Source organism: Neomonachus schauinslandi, chromosome 1 (assembly GCF_002201575.2).
Source record: "Neomonachus schauinslandi chromosome 1, ASM220157v2, whole genome shotgun sequence".
NCBI lineage: Eukaryota > Metazoa > Chordata > Mammalia > Carnivora > Phocidae > Neomonachus > Neomonachus schauinslandi.
The window spans coordinates 47,801,726-47,818,355 of NC_058403.1; the positions used below are offsets into that span (position 1 = coordinate 47,801,726).

Genomic DNA, 16,630 nt, shown 5'->3' on the forward strand with positions numbered 1-16,630 from the left:
CAGCGAGAGAGGGAACACAAGCAGGGGGAGTGGGAGAGGGAGAAGCAGGCCTCCCGCCGAGCAGGGAGCCCGATGTGGGGCTCGATTCCAGGACCCTGAAATCATGACCTGAGTCGAAGGCAGACGCTTAACGACTGAACCACCCAGGTGCCCCCAGAAGGAAAGATTAAAAAAGAAAAAACTTATAACTGAATTTTATTTATGAAAATCATCCAGTGATGCTGTAAATTAAGGAAGATCATTGTTGCTTCAAAATGTATCTTGTCTATGCTGGTGTCATATCCTCTACTGTATGTTCCCTAATTCCAGTTTGAAAGCTGAATGGCTCTATAGTCAAGGCAAGGGGAGAGCATATCGGCCAGGCCAGCATATCCAGCTTGTGCAGTATCTGGCTACAGTCTGTCCTCTCACTTCCACACTGGGTCTTCAGACTGCAGAGGATGCCAAACTAGAGAAGATTCTGAGCAAGCAGAGGTAAGCCCCTTTATTTGTAGCAGCTGATAATTCACAAGTGGAAATACCTCTGGGTCTTTCCTGCATGGGTCGTAGGACTGGGGCAAGTGCTGTGACCCATGTTTCTGGGCACTTGGGCCCCTTGTTACTGCAGCAGTCCTGCAGGGGAACTAAACCATGCGGTACTGTCAAGCTTGCTTGATCTCAGCCGCTGCACTGTTCATCATTTCCTGAGTGGGGAGAGCCGAGCAGTATGGGGGACCGGGATTTAAAAAAAAAAAAAATTTATACTTTTAATGTAGGTGTTTCATATGGGTTCTTTAATACTAACATTAAAGAATGAAGCTAGAAGGATGTACTAGTCACTTCTTTTATCAGAGAGCCTGCCTTTGAGTGTTTGTGCATGTGTGTGCCTATAAGGGTGTCTGTGGGATTGTGATTTAAAAATAAGTTTCTTTTTTTTTTTTTTTAAGATTTTATTTATTTGCGAGAGAGAGAATGAGAGACAGAGAGCATGAGAGGGAGGAGGGTCAGAGGGAGAAGCAGACTCCCTGCTGAGCAGGGAGCCTGATGCGGGACTCGAACCCGGGACTCCAGGATCATGACCTGAGCCGAAGGCAGTCGCTTAACCAACTGAGCCACCCAGGCGCCCTAAAAATAAGTTTTTTTTATTTAAAGATTTTATTTATTTATTTGACAGAGAGAGAGAGAGAGGGAACACAAGCAGGGGGAGTGGGAGAAGCACGCTCTCCGCTGAGGAGGGAGCCCGATCCGGGGCTCGATCCCAGGACCCCGGGATCATGACCTGAGCCGAAGGCAGACGCTTAACAACTGAGCCACCCAGGCACCCCTTAAAAATAAGTTTCTTAACCTTTCAATCCAGTGCTTTCAAACTTGACTTTGTAATTTGGCAGTGATGAAAGAGCTCTACTTTGAAAACTTGTAAATTTCTACCTTTTTGACAGTATTATGTAAGAAGCAGAAAACTTTCTTTTTGTGGTTTGTGTTAAATCCCATCAGATGTTATTGATTTTTAGGTTTCATCAGAGACAGTTGATGAACCAAAGCCAAAGTGAAGAGCTAGCTCCTCTTGCTCCTACTGAAACAAGAGCACCCCTTGTACCTGAGCATTCAAGCCCTGTTCAAGATGGCCAGATAGTCCAGGAAAGCGGTATGAAATTAATTGATCTCTGATCCGTTTTCTCCAAGTTGTTCCATCTGTTGGGTACCATAAAGGAGGAAAAAGTACATATTTTCATAATTTTTGGTTTGTTAAGTGAACATTTAGGTCTTATATTTTATGTATGTATATATACAGACATAAATGTAAAATTACTATATTTTAAAGTGTTAATTTTAATTTTAATTTATTTTTTTGGTGAGCAGCAAAGCAAGGTTTATTGAGTGATAGTGAAGTGATAGTATAAAGCTCCCGAGGAGGGAAGGCACCCAAGAGGGTTGCCCAGTGTTAATTTTTTTTTTTTTTATTCATTAAAATATTTATTGGCAGCTAGGGAGATACAAAAGTGATTAAAACATCATAAAGAGGTGAGGCAAATGCACATATCATAGAAAGCCAAGTGTGAGGGGTCACTGAATCACAACAGTCAAAAGAAAAGTGGTTTAGGAGATCAAGAATGAGATTGCTTCCAGCCAGTGTTAATTTTTATTTATTATTTTTGTCACTGGTAATTTTTTAAAGTTTTTTATTTTAATTCTGGTATAGTTAATACACAATGTTATATTAGTTTTGGATATACAGTATAGCGATTAAACAATTCCATACATTAATCAGTGCTCATCTTGATAAGTGCCCTCCTTAATCTCATCACCTATTTCACCCATCCCGCCATCCACCTCTCCTCTGGTAACCATCAGTTTGTTCTCTATAGTTAAGAGTCTGTTTTTTGGTTTGTCTCTTTCTCTTTTTTCCTTTGCTCATCTGTTTTGTTTCTTAAATTCCACATATGAGTGGTATATGGTTCTTGTCTTTCTCTGAATGACTTATTTCACTTAGCGGTATACTCTCTAGATCCATCCATGTTGTTGCAAATGGCAAGATTTCATTCCTTATAATGGCTGAATATTAATCCATTGTGTGTGTGTGTGTGTATAAATATCTCACATCTTCTTTATCCATTTATCTATCGATGGACACCTGGGCTGCTTCCATAATTTGGCGATTGTAAATAATGCTGCAGTGAACAGAAGGGTGCATGTATCCCTTTGAATTAGTGTTTTTGTGTTTTTGGGATAAATACCCAGTAGTGCGATTACTGGATCATCTGGTAATTCTATTTTTAACTTTTTGAGGAACCTCCATCCTGTTTTCCACAATGGCTGCACCAGTTTACGTTCCCACCAACAGTGCACAAAGGTTCCTTTTTCTCTACATCATTGCCATCAGTTGTTGTTTCTTGTGTTTTTGATTTTAGCCATTCTGACAGTTGTGAGGTGATAATCTCATTGTAGTTTTGATTTGCATTTCCCTGATGATGAGTGATGTTGAGTATCTTTTCATGTGTCTGTTGGCCGTTTGTATATCTTCTTTGGAGAAATGTCTGTTCATGTCTTCTAATTTTTGATTGGATTATTTATTTTTGGGGTGTTGAATTGTATCAATTCTTTAAATATTTTGGATGCTAACCCTTTATCGGATATGTCATTTGCAAATATCTTCTCCTATTCCGTAGGTTGCCTTTCCATTTTGTTGATTGTTTCCTTCACTGTGCTTTATTTCTAATTTTTAAAATATATTCAGAGTTGCTACCTTTTGTATTGACCTGATCTTTGATTACACTAATGATTAATATAAGAATTTATTTTCTTAAAAGTCTTTGGTGTGATGTTTTAGGCATTTTGGAGGAAATCACCGAAGCATTTTAGTGCATTTTACTATATTTCAGGGGTTAGATTTCATTACAAAGATACAACTAAAAACCTTTTTAAATATTTAGTGGTTTCAATGATACTTTGTTGATTCTTCTAGAACCCGTCATCCAAGTCAATTCTTGGGTTGGGATTAACAGTAATGGTGATCAATTATATGCTATTAAGAGTAACTTTCCAGCCTCTGTACACACTACAAGATATTCTCGAAATGACCTGCACTTGGAAGACATACAGACAGATGAGGACAAGTTAAACTGTAGTCTTCTCTCTTCAGAGTCTACTTTTATGCCAGTTGCATCAGGACTCTCTCCAGTGTCACCTACAGTTGAGCTGAGGCTACAAGGCATTAACCTGGGCCTAGAAGATTATGGTGTTGCAGATGAATCTGTGAAAGGGCTGGAAAACCAGGACTTTAATAAGGAAGATGAAAAGGCTTTTTGGACTGCAAATGAGAATTCCGTTCAAATGAAGGAAAGTGTCATCAGTACAGAGGTAAATGAGAAAGATGGGCTATTACCTTGTCTGGAGCCAACAGTAACTAGTGCTGTCTTGAAGGATGACACCCATAGTCTTACACCTTTTCCTGAGTCAGTTGGACACAGTGTCTTCCATACACAGCCAGACAGTGAAGAAACCATGTCTCAGTCAGCTTCGGAGAAACTTCCCTGTGGGATTTTAACCCAGAGATCTGTTGCTCTGGGACAAGATAAAGTTGCCCTTCAGAAATTGAATGAAGCAGCCACCAAACTTCAGGCCTATTGGCGGGGCTTTTATGCCAGGAACTACAACCCCCAAGCTAAAGATGTACGTCATGAAATTCGGCTGCGCAGAATGCAGGAACACATCGTTTGCTTAACTAATGAAATAAGGAGGTAGGTAAAAAATCCTTGTTTAGGTGCTGTTTTGTTGATTTGGGAGTGTCAGAGTCTTCGAGTTGATTCAGAACACTGAACCATTGCTGTTATGGTCAGGACACTTCATACGCTGTTGCCACTCTCGGTTTCTTTGTCTCCTATAACATACTGAAAGCATCTTGAGGGCAGGAACTGCCATATGCATTTCCACTGCTAGCATGGCAATTGGTGCATTGATGCAGTACAGCAGTAAATGGTGAATAATTGCTTGTCTTATAGATGTTTGTAAACTTGGACATAAAAAGGTACAGAAAATGTAGAAAAACTGAATAAGCATAGAAATGAGAAGATGAGAAAGTCTACATGGAACCCAGTAGGTAACAGAATTAAAGAAAGGAGTGGGGACTTAAAAGGGGCTAAAATTCTGGGGCAATGGTAGGAATTATTCCTCACTTCTGTGGCTGACGTTTTACTGACTGCCAGCCAGGAAAATTAGGAGTTCATAAATTTATTTTGAGTATTAGTATTGCAACTAGCAACATTTATTAATATTATCAAGTGGAAGGGGAGGAGGCAGTAAAAGAGACTGGGAAGGGACAGCCAGTGTGATAGGAAGATGGGGTGTGTGTCTCAACTTCGATAAGGAAATGTCTTAGGAGAGAAGAGAGGTGACGTCGGGAGGACAGGATTATATGTTTAATTTAGAAGCTGGAGGTTATTGGTGACTATACTGGGGGATCCTGGGACTATTCTCAGATTTGATGATTTGCGAAACGGACTCACAAAACTCAGGGAAGCTATTCTGTTCATGATTATGGTGTATTCAAGTGAAAGGATACAGACTAAAGTCAGCAAAGAAAAATGGTGCATAGGGCAGAGTCCAGGAGAGCAGGCACAAACTTCTAGTTGTCTTCTTCCAGTGGAGTTGTATAGGTAGGGCTTGAATCTCTTGGCAGTAATGTGTGACAACACATATGAAGTATTGCCAACCAGGAAAGTTCACTGAAGCCCTGACTACAGGGCTTTTTTTTTTTTTTTTTTTAATGTTTTAATTTTTTTTTTTTTTTAAGATTTTATTTATTTATTCATTAGAGACAGAGAGAGGCAGAGGGAGAAGCAGGCTCCCAAGGAGCAGGGAGCCCGATGCGGGACTCGATCCCAGGACCCTGAGATCATGACCTGAGCTGAAGGCAGACGCTTAACCATCTGAGCCACCCAGGCACCCCTGACTACAGGGTTTTTATTGGGTGTCAATCTTGTAGGCATTGAGTGCCTGTATGACTGACCTTAACTACTTAGACCTTAGCTACTACCCAAGGTCAGACTGATACCGTGTCTGTATCAGGTGAACAAAACAGGTATTCACCTGAAAGCACATTGTTAGCATAAACTATCTGGTTTGGCCCCGAGCCCCATGTATACACAGATACTCTTATCAAGCAGGATAGTCCAAGGATTATGTCCCCATCAGTCAAAGCCAGTCCTTTCTTTGGAATGTATGGGGTTTGAACACCCCAAGCCTGCTGTGTTAACCCTTTCCTGCCCAGTGAATTTCCTAAGAGCAGCTTCAGTAGGTAGTGGAATCAGGCAGTTTGGAATGGGTTGAATAGTGAATGAGAGGTGAAGAGTGAGTGTAGCCAGTTCTTTTGGGGGGACCCCTTTTGTGGTATGTTGCTGGAGGAGAATCTGGAGTTAAGGAAAATTCTTTTTTAAAGATGGGAGATATAGAGCGTGTTTATGTGTTGATAGAATGATTCAGTAAAGAGGGAAAATCTGATGGTGCAGTGGAAAGAAAGGAGAGATGCAAGGTTGAAGTTCTTGAGAAAGTGAAAGAAGGGATCCAGTGCACAAGGAGAGGGAGTGGCCTGAGGTAGGAGCAGGAGCAGAAGCAGGTGACGTGGTAGGTTTGATGGGGAGGGATCAGAAGTTCTGTCTGATGAATGCTTCTCCTTTTTCAATGATACAGAAGAAAACATGATCAACATTTGAAAATGAGGAGGGGGTAAGGGTGTAGAAGGTTTAAGAAGAGAGGTGTGAGGTATTCATCTTAAAAGTGAACTTAAAAGGAAAATGGAGGATTATTAGACTGTATGAGGAAAAACTTAAAATGCAAAACAATAGGTCAGGTTGTATGAGTTTCATCAGCAACTTTCAGCTGTTCTCTTATGATTTGGGCATGGTTAATTTGGTTCCACTAGAAATGGTTTTTTTCCAGGCAAATATGGTAGGGGAGAGAGGGAAGGGCAAAGGAGCCAAAGATATTTGGGAAGGGATGATTATAATGGTAGATCTTGGAATTTAAAGAAGGTAAGGGAGACAGGAGGAGGCGGGGATCGTTAGTTTGGAGGTCTGGATGAAGATTGGATGTCTAGATTGTTGCAGGGGGGATGCAAGAGCAAGTGAACTGGGAGGATAGGAGGTAGTGGTTTGTGTGGGTGCTTGAAAACATTTTTGAAAATGGTGTAATCAAAATGACTGGGTCTAGAGTGAGACTATGAGAACGAATGACATATGGTGGATTCCTGTTAGAGCATCCATGTGAATGCTAAGGTCTCCAGAAATGATGATAGGAATGAAGTGGAGAGAGACTGGTGCTGAGATTTCTGTGATTGCAGGCAGATTCTGGGAGGCTAGTACTTGAAAAAGAGTTTGGAGAAATTTAGCAGGATGGCAGGAGTTCTTCAAGGAGGAGGGCAAAAGAACATTTGTTGACAGTAGAAGCTATCTTCTGACACTGATGTATGAATGAAAAAAAAATAGCTTCCACTTTTTTTTTTTTCCAATAGGCCCCATGCCCTAATGGGGCTTGAACTCCTGACCCTGAGATCAAGATCACATGCTTTACCAACTGAGCCAGCCAGGTGTCCCAAAATAGCCCTTGAGAGGGCGACAATGCCATCAGCAGTAGGTCTGATTTGGTCAAGGAAAATGTCACAAAAGAGGTTGAGAAGATAAGGGATTTGCCAATTACAATTCTGGAGTCCCAGATGGCACAGGAGAAGAACATGGGGGGGCTAGAGAAAGCTGGGAATTGGGTTAGAGGTAGAACAAAATGGTGGTGATATTCTGGAAGATAACAGACAATTAAGGGAGCCTTAGGTTGGTGACAGGCATAAGTATGGGGAGGGCAGCAGTGAACCCAGGTGAATACTCTAATTAATAAGGGGAAGTGGTGGATGGGGAGGAGGTCCTTTGATGATGGCAAGGAATATGTCAAGGACCCGGGCATATAGGGACTGAAGTTTGATGGGATTAGTCCTACTAGTCTCTTAGAAGATGGCATGTCAAGCTGTGATCCTAATCCTCTGCTGTTTTGTAGCCTTTGAGCAACTACTCCTTTCTGCAACTCTTGTACCTTTGGTGTTTTGGCCGGGAAATAAAGGCCAGATAAAGAGCCATTTAATATTTTATTTTATTTTTCATCATTGGCAATACTTTGTAGAACCAATATAATCTGAATTTCAGTCACATCCATTTGGCTTCTACATTGAGTCATAGTTTAAAACTAAAGTTTCAGCTTAGATATTCTAAAAGTGGAAAGGGTGGTTATTAGACTATTAATCTCTTTACAGTACATGTGTCTATTAGTTGTAACAATAGGCGCCAGTCAAAGCACCTTCCTTGTGTCAGTAATGAATTTTGAATTATTGTAGATTAAGAAAAGAAAGGGATGAAGAACGTATTAAAAAATATGTACAAGAAGAGGCTGTCAGATTCCTTTGGAACCAGGTAAACCCATTCTTGCTGATTTACCTAATGTGTGAACCAAGAAAAATTCTAGATTTATTGAGATAATCATAGAGTAGTTAGGCATATTAAGCACATTTTCTCAAGGTTAAGGATGGTCTATGTTCTTTGCCACTAACTCTGAATTAGGACAGTGAACTTTGTTACATTTTATTTAATCTAAAGAAAAATATTTTCATAATTTTGACCAGAAGGATAAAGAACCATAAAGATAAATGAAAGTGACTAAATTGAGGGATGTTGTCATAACTTTCCAGTAGGTAGAAAATATTCAATTAAAAGTTTTCTGTAGCCATCTATCTTGTTTTACCTTTTGGGAATATCTGAATGAAAGGTGACTAAGATAATGTATGATGGCTATGATATGCATGTCCTAAAAAGTGCACATGACTTCTTGAGAGAGAGAGTTTAGATCCTGTAATAGCATACTTCAGGGACAGTTCAGATAATCAGTTTTACTGTTATTTTATCTCATCAGGTATTTCATGATGATAATTTCTTGGAATGTTTTGCTATAATAGGATTTTACCTACAAAATTAAGAAATAGTTATTGATTTCTAAGGTTTTATAATTACTAATACTAGGGGAGTGGTTAAATAAATTATAGAATAACAATACCATGGAACATTATGGAAGAGTTAAAACGAATAAGGTAACAGTATAGACTGATGTGGAAAGTTCTCCAGAATAACATTGTTTAGTGAAAAACATTAAGTTTCAGAACTTAAGGTTCTGCCTGATTTTAAAAACTCCATATATATTTGAAAACAGAGTAAAATGTCTGGAAGGACACTGTCCGACTGCTATCAGTGATTACCTGGGAGGGTGGTCAAAGAGAAACTAAAAAATTCTATATATTGCTTTCTTCTTGCAGATTTAATTGTTTAATTTTGAGATTTTGATTGTATGTTAAAAATGTAAAGGTCATATTATCAAGAACTCAGGGTATTTTTGGATATTTTAGAGTTGTATATGCTGTATTGTTAGGTAACATTTAAAAACTCTATCCTAAATGGATATCTGCGGTGAGATTTTTAGAGAATCTACTTATAATGGGCTCTAACCTGTCTTGTTCAATAGATTTGTTTCTGTTGAGTACATTATTGACCCTGTAGTCACAGGCTGTTGTGCTTCTGATAGTTTTTCCAGTAGCAGCAAGAAGAGTTGCTTTGGCCCATCCTGACTCTCCTGTTGAGGACCTTTTGTTACCAAGGACATGTACCACTTGTGCCAGCCTGGTTTAGGCTGGGAGTGCTATGGAAGGGGTAAGGGGAGTCAGGCTGTTTCTAACTCCAGTTCTGCCATCTGCCATTTACCAACTTCATGAGTGTTGGGGAAAAAGCTCAAAGAACATTGTAAAACAGGCAAGATTTTTATTTTATAATAAAACTATACCCTTTGGTTTACAGGTAAGGTCTCTGCAATCTTGGCAACAGATGGTGGATCAGCGTCTAAGTTCCTGGCATACTGATGTCCCTCCTATATCAAGTACTCTAGTACCCTCTAAACCTCCATTATTCACCCAAAGTCAGGAGCCCTCTTCTGATCAAAATTCTGATTGGCTCATTGCTCCTGATGAGGCTCCTCAAGAGAAATCCTTACCAGAATTTCCAGACTCAGGTTTTCATTCTTCCCTAACAGACCACGTTCACTGTTTGCAGGATTCTTTGGATTTTGAAAAAAGTTCCACAGAAGGCAGTGAAAGTTCCATAATGGGGAATTCCATTGACACAGTCAGATATGGCAAAGAGTCAGATGTAGGGGATGTCAGTGATGAGCACGGTGAATGGAATAAGGAAAGCTTAAACAATGAGCAGGATAATAGTCTGCTTGAGCAGTATTTAACTTCAGTGCAACAGCTAGAAGATGCTGATGAGAGGACAAATTTTGATGAAGGGACAGGAGATAGTAAGCTTCACATAGCTCCTTCCCCTGAAAAGTTAGATGCCTTGTCTGACGGGGCTTCTGTAGATGATACTCATGGCATATCTCCCACTTTGCAAGATGAAATCAGCCAGGCACCAGAAAATTGTAAATTAAATGCTGATGTTCAAGGGCAACAGTCAGACTGCGATTCTACATTTCAGGTATTGCATGTTGGTATTACTGTGTAGCATGTCTGGTTGCTTGGGAAGCAGAAATCTACTTAACAATTTCAGTTGCCTTTTTTTTTTTTCGTGAAGGGGAATATCACCCCCATTTTTGTTACTATTTATATAGACTTTGTGTTCTTGTCTCTTGTTTTCAATATTTTAGAGACTGGGCTGAATCTTCATTTTGATTTTATTAGCTATTCGCTGTAATCTATCAAACAATATTTATATTGAAAGCTATATGCACTTTATTTCCTAACAACTGAATTGCATCAACAGTGTTGTTTTTTAATGTACTCATTTCCTTTCAAAAATAAACTAGAATCTTTCAAGAAAATAGAGGAGTTTACCTTAAAGATATAAATAAGAGAAGTTAGACTTTTCTGTATGTCAGGAAATTAATTATGAAGTAAGGAATGTGACTTGTTAAAGTGAGTGTAGATGACAAATATGAAAGACTGTGAACTATAGAAATTTTCCAGCCTCCTTGGAATAAGAACATATATTTTTAAGCCTTTACCATCCCCTTACGAGTTAAGAAAAGCCTTCTTATAAGCAAATAGGGAGAAAGGGTAAGATTATAGGATTTTTCAGAGGAAATGAATATAATTGTCTCATGGAAAACTTTAGTTAATGTCATGTGTCAGTTTTAACATATGAAGCAGTGTTCATCTGGAATTAAAATCAAGCTTACTTAAAGAGGCATGACTAGAATATTTCTCTTAGATATGAAGAAAGCAGATGCTAGGCTCCATTTGCTTGGAATAATGTCACAGCAGACATTATCTTTTCATTCAGTGCTTTTTTACCCTATAGATAAGCATTTATGTGCCAACTTCCTTGCCAGAAATTAACATATGTTCTTCTTCTCTGACCCTGCATTATATTTGCTTATGTATTTCAGCAGAAGGTCCATGGCCATTTACTTCATTTTTTGACCTCTGTTTCACAGTGAAGAACATTTAAAATAATATTAGTGGTAGAATATGACTTTTTAAAAGGACTATTTTCTGTCCAACTATCTGAAAAAGTGCCACATTTGGAAGACAATTTAATGGTGGTTAAGAAAAAATAAACCTCACTTATTTCTTATTAAGAAGAATACATATCTGTAACTTCAGGAAGAAATGATAATATTGTGTTGAAGGTTATAGATGGATGCATTTGCAAATCAAGGAGGCTTGATAAATTAATCTTTGAGAATGTTGTAGTATCCTTGAACAACATATATCTGATTTCCCCTGATCTTTGGACATACAACTATTTAAAACTGTGGCAATACTTAAGTGTTCTAAATTTAGGTGCTAAATATCTGTTCATTTTTCTGTTACAGTCACTAGATCCCTTTCTTCGAAGTTATATAAAATCCTTCAAGAATAAAGTCAGGGATCACATGTTATAACTTTGTTGATAGCTAGAAACATTTCTCCAGTATGGGTAAGATGTATTTTTCTCGGTTTATAAATATGTAGCCCTCAGGTTGAGAAGACTTGGATTTCATTCTCAGAAATCCAGAGTCTCTTGAAAAGGAAATATTTTCTGTCTCTTATAAATGAAACAGCCGTCTTACATTCAAAATTTTCCCTAGTGAAGCATGTGTAATGTTGAATGCACATTAAATAAAAATAGAATTTTTTACTTTTTGAATAATGCTAATTATCTTTTATGAATGATTTTGAATTTTCTTCTTAAATATACCCTATTTTTCTATTTTACAGTTAAGTGCCTCATTTGCTGCCCATAGTTAGAGAAAAACCAACTTGCACTGCACTAATACCAAAGTGCTGCTTTATGGTACATTAATTTCTCATAAAAGTTCCTAAAATGTCATGGTTCAGTATTGCCTAAGTAGGTTTCTGCTGATATCTTCTCCCTCTTTTTCTAAGAAATGGCACAACACAGCTAAATTCATTTGAACATTAGCATTTGTCAGCAAGATTTCCTTTTTTACCTTTGTTTTTCTAGCCCATAAATAGTATTAGTGTACTTTTATTTTAAAATTGGCAGGTTATGATAATGGTTAATATTCTGCTCTTCATTTGATTTACCTTTACTAGTGTTTTGAAGTGCAAGAATATTAAGTAGCTCCCTACCTTAAACTGTACAGATTATTTTGAATGTAGATAGAATGAAAATAATATAAATTAGAATGCAGGAAAATTGTGGCATAGACTTAATATATTTTAATAGGTTTACAGTGTAATTTAAAATAACTTACGTAATTAAGTGTTATGTCATGGGCTATTCATTGGTCTGGCTAAAGAGAGAATGGATCTACTAAGGTTTAGGAAGTTGAGCTTTAACATGATCTTTGTGTTTTTTCTTAGAGGATTAGTTTATCTGTGCTATTTTAGTTCATATCAGTTTTCTTGATATATAGAAAATTCAATATATCAATGAGATATTCCTCCAGAAGCACAGAATCCTACCATGTGAAAATTGGAAGGAATCTTAGCAATTATCTACTCTAATCTCTTTGTTTTAAAGATGAAACTAAGGTACAGAGAATTAAGTGACTTGCCTGATATTATAGCTAGTTAGTAGTAATAAACTGTGAAAACTTAAAAGTTATTGTATTCCAAAATTTATTATTATACACTATTAATTTTACATTTAGTGAGTCAGTAGGAAAATCTTTGCATATTGTTCATTTTCTTTGAAAGAGGAAAAAAGACTTCTGACAGAGCTGGAACTCTACCACTTGCGGCAGAATTGCTTGTAGAAAATGACTAAGTCATTCAGAACTCTGAATAAATTTTCTTCAAGAAATGTGATGTCATTAAAATGGTTTTTAAAGAGAACTCATAGAAATTAAAAATTTAAAAGAATGATTGCATCTTGGAATCATTTATTTCATGACAAGAAGTATAATAGGTTGCTGAGATAACTGAAATTTTCTAGTGAAATCCTGAGTTTGTTTATATATCTTCTTCAGTTTTACAGAACAACAGATGTCAGAGTTTTAACTCTCTTGATGTGCAGAAATGTCCAATCATGACAGTTGATCTAAACACAATATAGTTTGGTTCTATAAGCTTAATTATTAAAGGCCTCATAATATGCATGTTTTAGGAAAATATTTAGCCACACACTGGTTTGCATATATGCAAATAACTTTATTCTTGAATAATGTGGGTGCCATTCTTTTTTTTTTTTTTAAGATTTTATTTATTTATTTGACAGAAACAGACAGTGAGAGAGGGACACAAGCAGGGGGAGTGGGAGAGGGAGAAGCAGGCTTCCCGCGGAGCAGAGAGCCCGATGTGGGGCTTGATCCCAGGACCCTGGGATCATGACCTGAGCCGAAGGTAGACGCTTAACAACTGAGCCACCCAGGTGCCCTGTGGGTGCCATTCTTGAGTGTGGACTTTTATTTTTGTTTTGGGTTATTTTAAATATGTAAACACTGTAATAGTATTTTCCTGTTATCTACTTAATGCAAGTCTAGTTCCACTCTTTGTAAGTATTTTCAGATACAATATGAGCTTAAGATATTATACTATCTCCTTGGTACTTTCTTTGGTGCAGATTCTTAGAATTGGATTTATAACAATAATATAAAATATAGAACCTTTTTTTTTTTCTGGAGTAAAAGGAATATATAGCATGAGTCTGATCAGTTTCCCATTTATAAAAGAAAAAGAGACTTCATTTTTAATGTATATTTTTATTTTGCCATGTATCTTATTAATGATATTATATTGTAATGTTTTAACTTTTAAATATATGATCCATTTATTCATAAAGTAAAACAGAAAGGGTCTGTAAGGAACTAAATATTTTTAGTGATATTGCTTACACTGATCAAACCTATTGTGCCATATTAAAATTAAAAGTCAAGTAAACAAAAAATTCACACCTTAGAGTGAAACAGATAATTGTCTTTTTAAAATGAGGTGCTTTTTATGTGTGAATGAGTAGAAATCATACTAAATTTTAATTCCTAAATTGATTTTAGTAGATAGCAGGAATCTCTTTGTAGTGGCTTTGTTCATTTTCTAATTAAATTTCTTTGAACATTTTGTAATAATTTTAATGTTAAGAATAAGAGTTTAAAAGTAAGTTGATTTTTGGACTATTTTTAGATTTCTCTTTAATTTTGTTTCAGAAATAGATGATTTAAAGTGGTTATGGTTTGTTTTATGAAGGCTTAATATTTTGTATTGTATTTTATTTGTATTTGAGTCTCTAATTCTAAATAAAAAGTTTGTACATTTGTTTGAGTGAGTCATCTGTTTATTATAGTGATTAGTAGTAATGGTTGTTACTCATTGTGTTTGCAATTAATGGGTAACTAAAATTCAGAACAAGTTGCAGATAGAACTCTAAGGAAGTTCCAGAGTATTGTTATATAAATGAGTTTACAATAAAATAGTCTTAGCCTTATGATAATGGGTATGAAATGAAAGAAATGCTAATTTAGTAGTTTTATTTGGTATAGATTTTATTACTTCCAGGTAATGGGTAGAGAAGAGCAGATATCCCTCACAGAGCACAGATGACACTGTCAGGTACTGTTGAAACTGGGTGCTGAAAGTGTTAGGGAGTGAATGAGTAAGTAGAGTACAAGCCCTCTCATTTGACACAGTTGGGACCTATAGTTAGTTGGTGTTATGGACCAAATTGTATCCCCCACTAAAATTTATATGTTGAAGCCCTCACACTGTGACTGTGTTTGGAGATAAGAACTTCAAGGAGTTAATTAGGGTTAAGAAAGGTCATAAGGAAGGGGTCTTAATCCAATAGGACTGGTATACTGTAAGAAGAGGAAGAGACACAAGATATTCTCTGGTGCATGCCCAGAGGAAAGGCCACTTGAGGACACAATAAGAAGGCAGCCAGCTGCAAGCCAGGAAGAGAGAGCTCAACAGAAACCAACCCTGCTGAGACCTAGATCTTGGACTTCCAGCCTCCAGAGATATGAGAAAAAAAATTTCTATTGTTTAAGCCACTCAAACAGTGGTATTTTAAAAGTGGTATTTATAAAAGACTAGTACAGTTGGTTAATCAAAATACTGGTTACGGCAGGGAATCATAAAAATTACACCTTAAAAAAATCTTTATTGAGATATAAATGGCGTACAGTGAACTGCATGTATTTGAAGTGGACAATTTGAGGGTTGTCTGGCTGACAGTATATCATGCAACTCTTGATCTCAGGGTTGTGAGTTCAAGCCCCACATTTGGGCATGAAGCCTACTTAAAAAAAATCAAGTGGACAATTTGATAAACTTTGACACATATACATGCCCATAAAACCATCACAACAACCAAGATAATGAACATATTCACAACCCTCGAAAGATTCTTCATTTCCTTCATAACCCTGCCTATTTTGTGTGGTTTCTTTTACTCAGAATAATTATTTGGGATTCATCTGATATTTCTTTCCTTTTTATTGCTGAGTAGTATTCCATTATATATATTTGCTGCAATTTTTTTCAATTTTATTTAAAAATTTTTCCAGCTCTATTGAGAAGTGTTGACATATTGTGTAAGTCATGATGCTTTGATATATGTATATATTATATAATGTTTACCACAATAAGGTTAGTTCACATACCCATCACCTCACCTAGCTTTACAATTGTATGTGTTGAGAACTTTTTAAGATCTACTCTCTTAACAACTTTCAAGAAGTTTTATGGTATCAGGTCTTATGTCTAAGTCTAATCCATTTCAAGTTAATTTTTGTGAGTGGTGTAATTTGGAGGTCCATTTTCATTTTTCGGCATATGAATATTCAGTTTTCTCAGTACCATTTATTGAAGAGATCATCCTTTCCCTATTGGGTATTATTTGCTCTCATCAAATATTAGCTGACCATATATGCATGGGTTTATTTCTGAACTCTTGACTCTGTTCTATTGGTCTGTTTTTATGCCAGTATCATGCTGTTTTAGTTACTATAGCTTTATAATATAGTTTGAAATCAGGAAATGTGATGCCTCCCACTTTGTTGTTATTTTTCAGCTTTGGTTATTTGGGTCTATTGTGGTTCTGTATGAATCTTAGGAATGTTTTATCTATTTCTGTAAAAAAAAAAAAATGCCATTGGAATCTTGATAGGGATTGCATTGAATCTATAGATGGCTCCAGGTAGTACAGACATTATAATGATATTAATTCTTCCAATCTATGAACACAAGATTCTTTCCATTTATTCATGTCTTCCTCAATTTCTTTCATCAATGACTTTTAGTTTTCAGTGTAAAGATCTTTTACCTCCTTGGTTAAATTATTCTTAAGTATTTTATTATTTTTGATGTTATTGTGAATGGGATAGTTCTTAGTTTTAGAAAAGTAACTTATTTTTGTATGCTGATTTTGTATCCTGCAGCATGAATGAATTTATTGATTAGTCCTAACATTTTTTTGGTGGAGTCTAGGATTTTCTATATATCAGATCATGTCATCTGCAAACAAAGACAAGTTTACTTCTTTCCAATTTTGCTTTTTATTTCTTTTTCCTGCCTGATTGCACTGGCTAGGACTTCTAGTATTCTATTGAATAGAAGTGGTGAGAGTGGGCACCCTTGTTCCTGATCTTACTGGAAAAGCTTTCAGCTTTTCACCATTGAGTATGGTGT

General features: G+C 36.7%; 1 protein-coding gene across 2 annotated transcripts in view; it reads left to right on the forward strand.

Moving 5' to 3' along the window:
• CEP97 (centrosomal protein 97) overlaps positions 1 to 10,120 on the forward strand; it is a 40,060-nt gene extending 29,940 nt beyond the window's left edge. The window contains exons 8-12 of one of the 2 annotated variants that reach the window (XM_021692516.2): positions 310 to 474; positions 1,491 to 1,624; positions 3,443 to 4,217; positions 7,853 to 7,928; positions 9,357 to 10,120. In XM_021692516.2, the coding sequence (XP_021548191.1) occupies positions 310 to 474; positions 1,491 to 1,624; positions 3,443 to 4,217; positions 7,853 to 7,928; positions 9,357 to 10,061 (1,855 nt within the window). In that variant the 3' untranslated portion in view covers positions 10,062 to 10,120. The remainder of the gene's footprint in view (positions 1 to 309; positions 475 to 1,490; positions 1,625 to 3,442; positions 4,218 to 7,852; positions 7,929 to 9,356) is intronic. The other variant, XM_021692517.2, reaches the window with a different exon arrangement.
• The last annotated feature ends 6,510 nt before the right edge of the window (positions 10,121 to 16,630 follow it).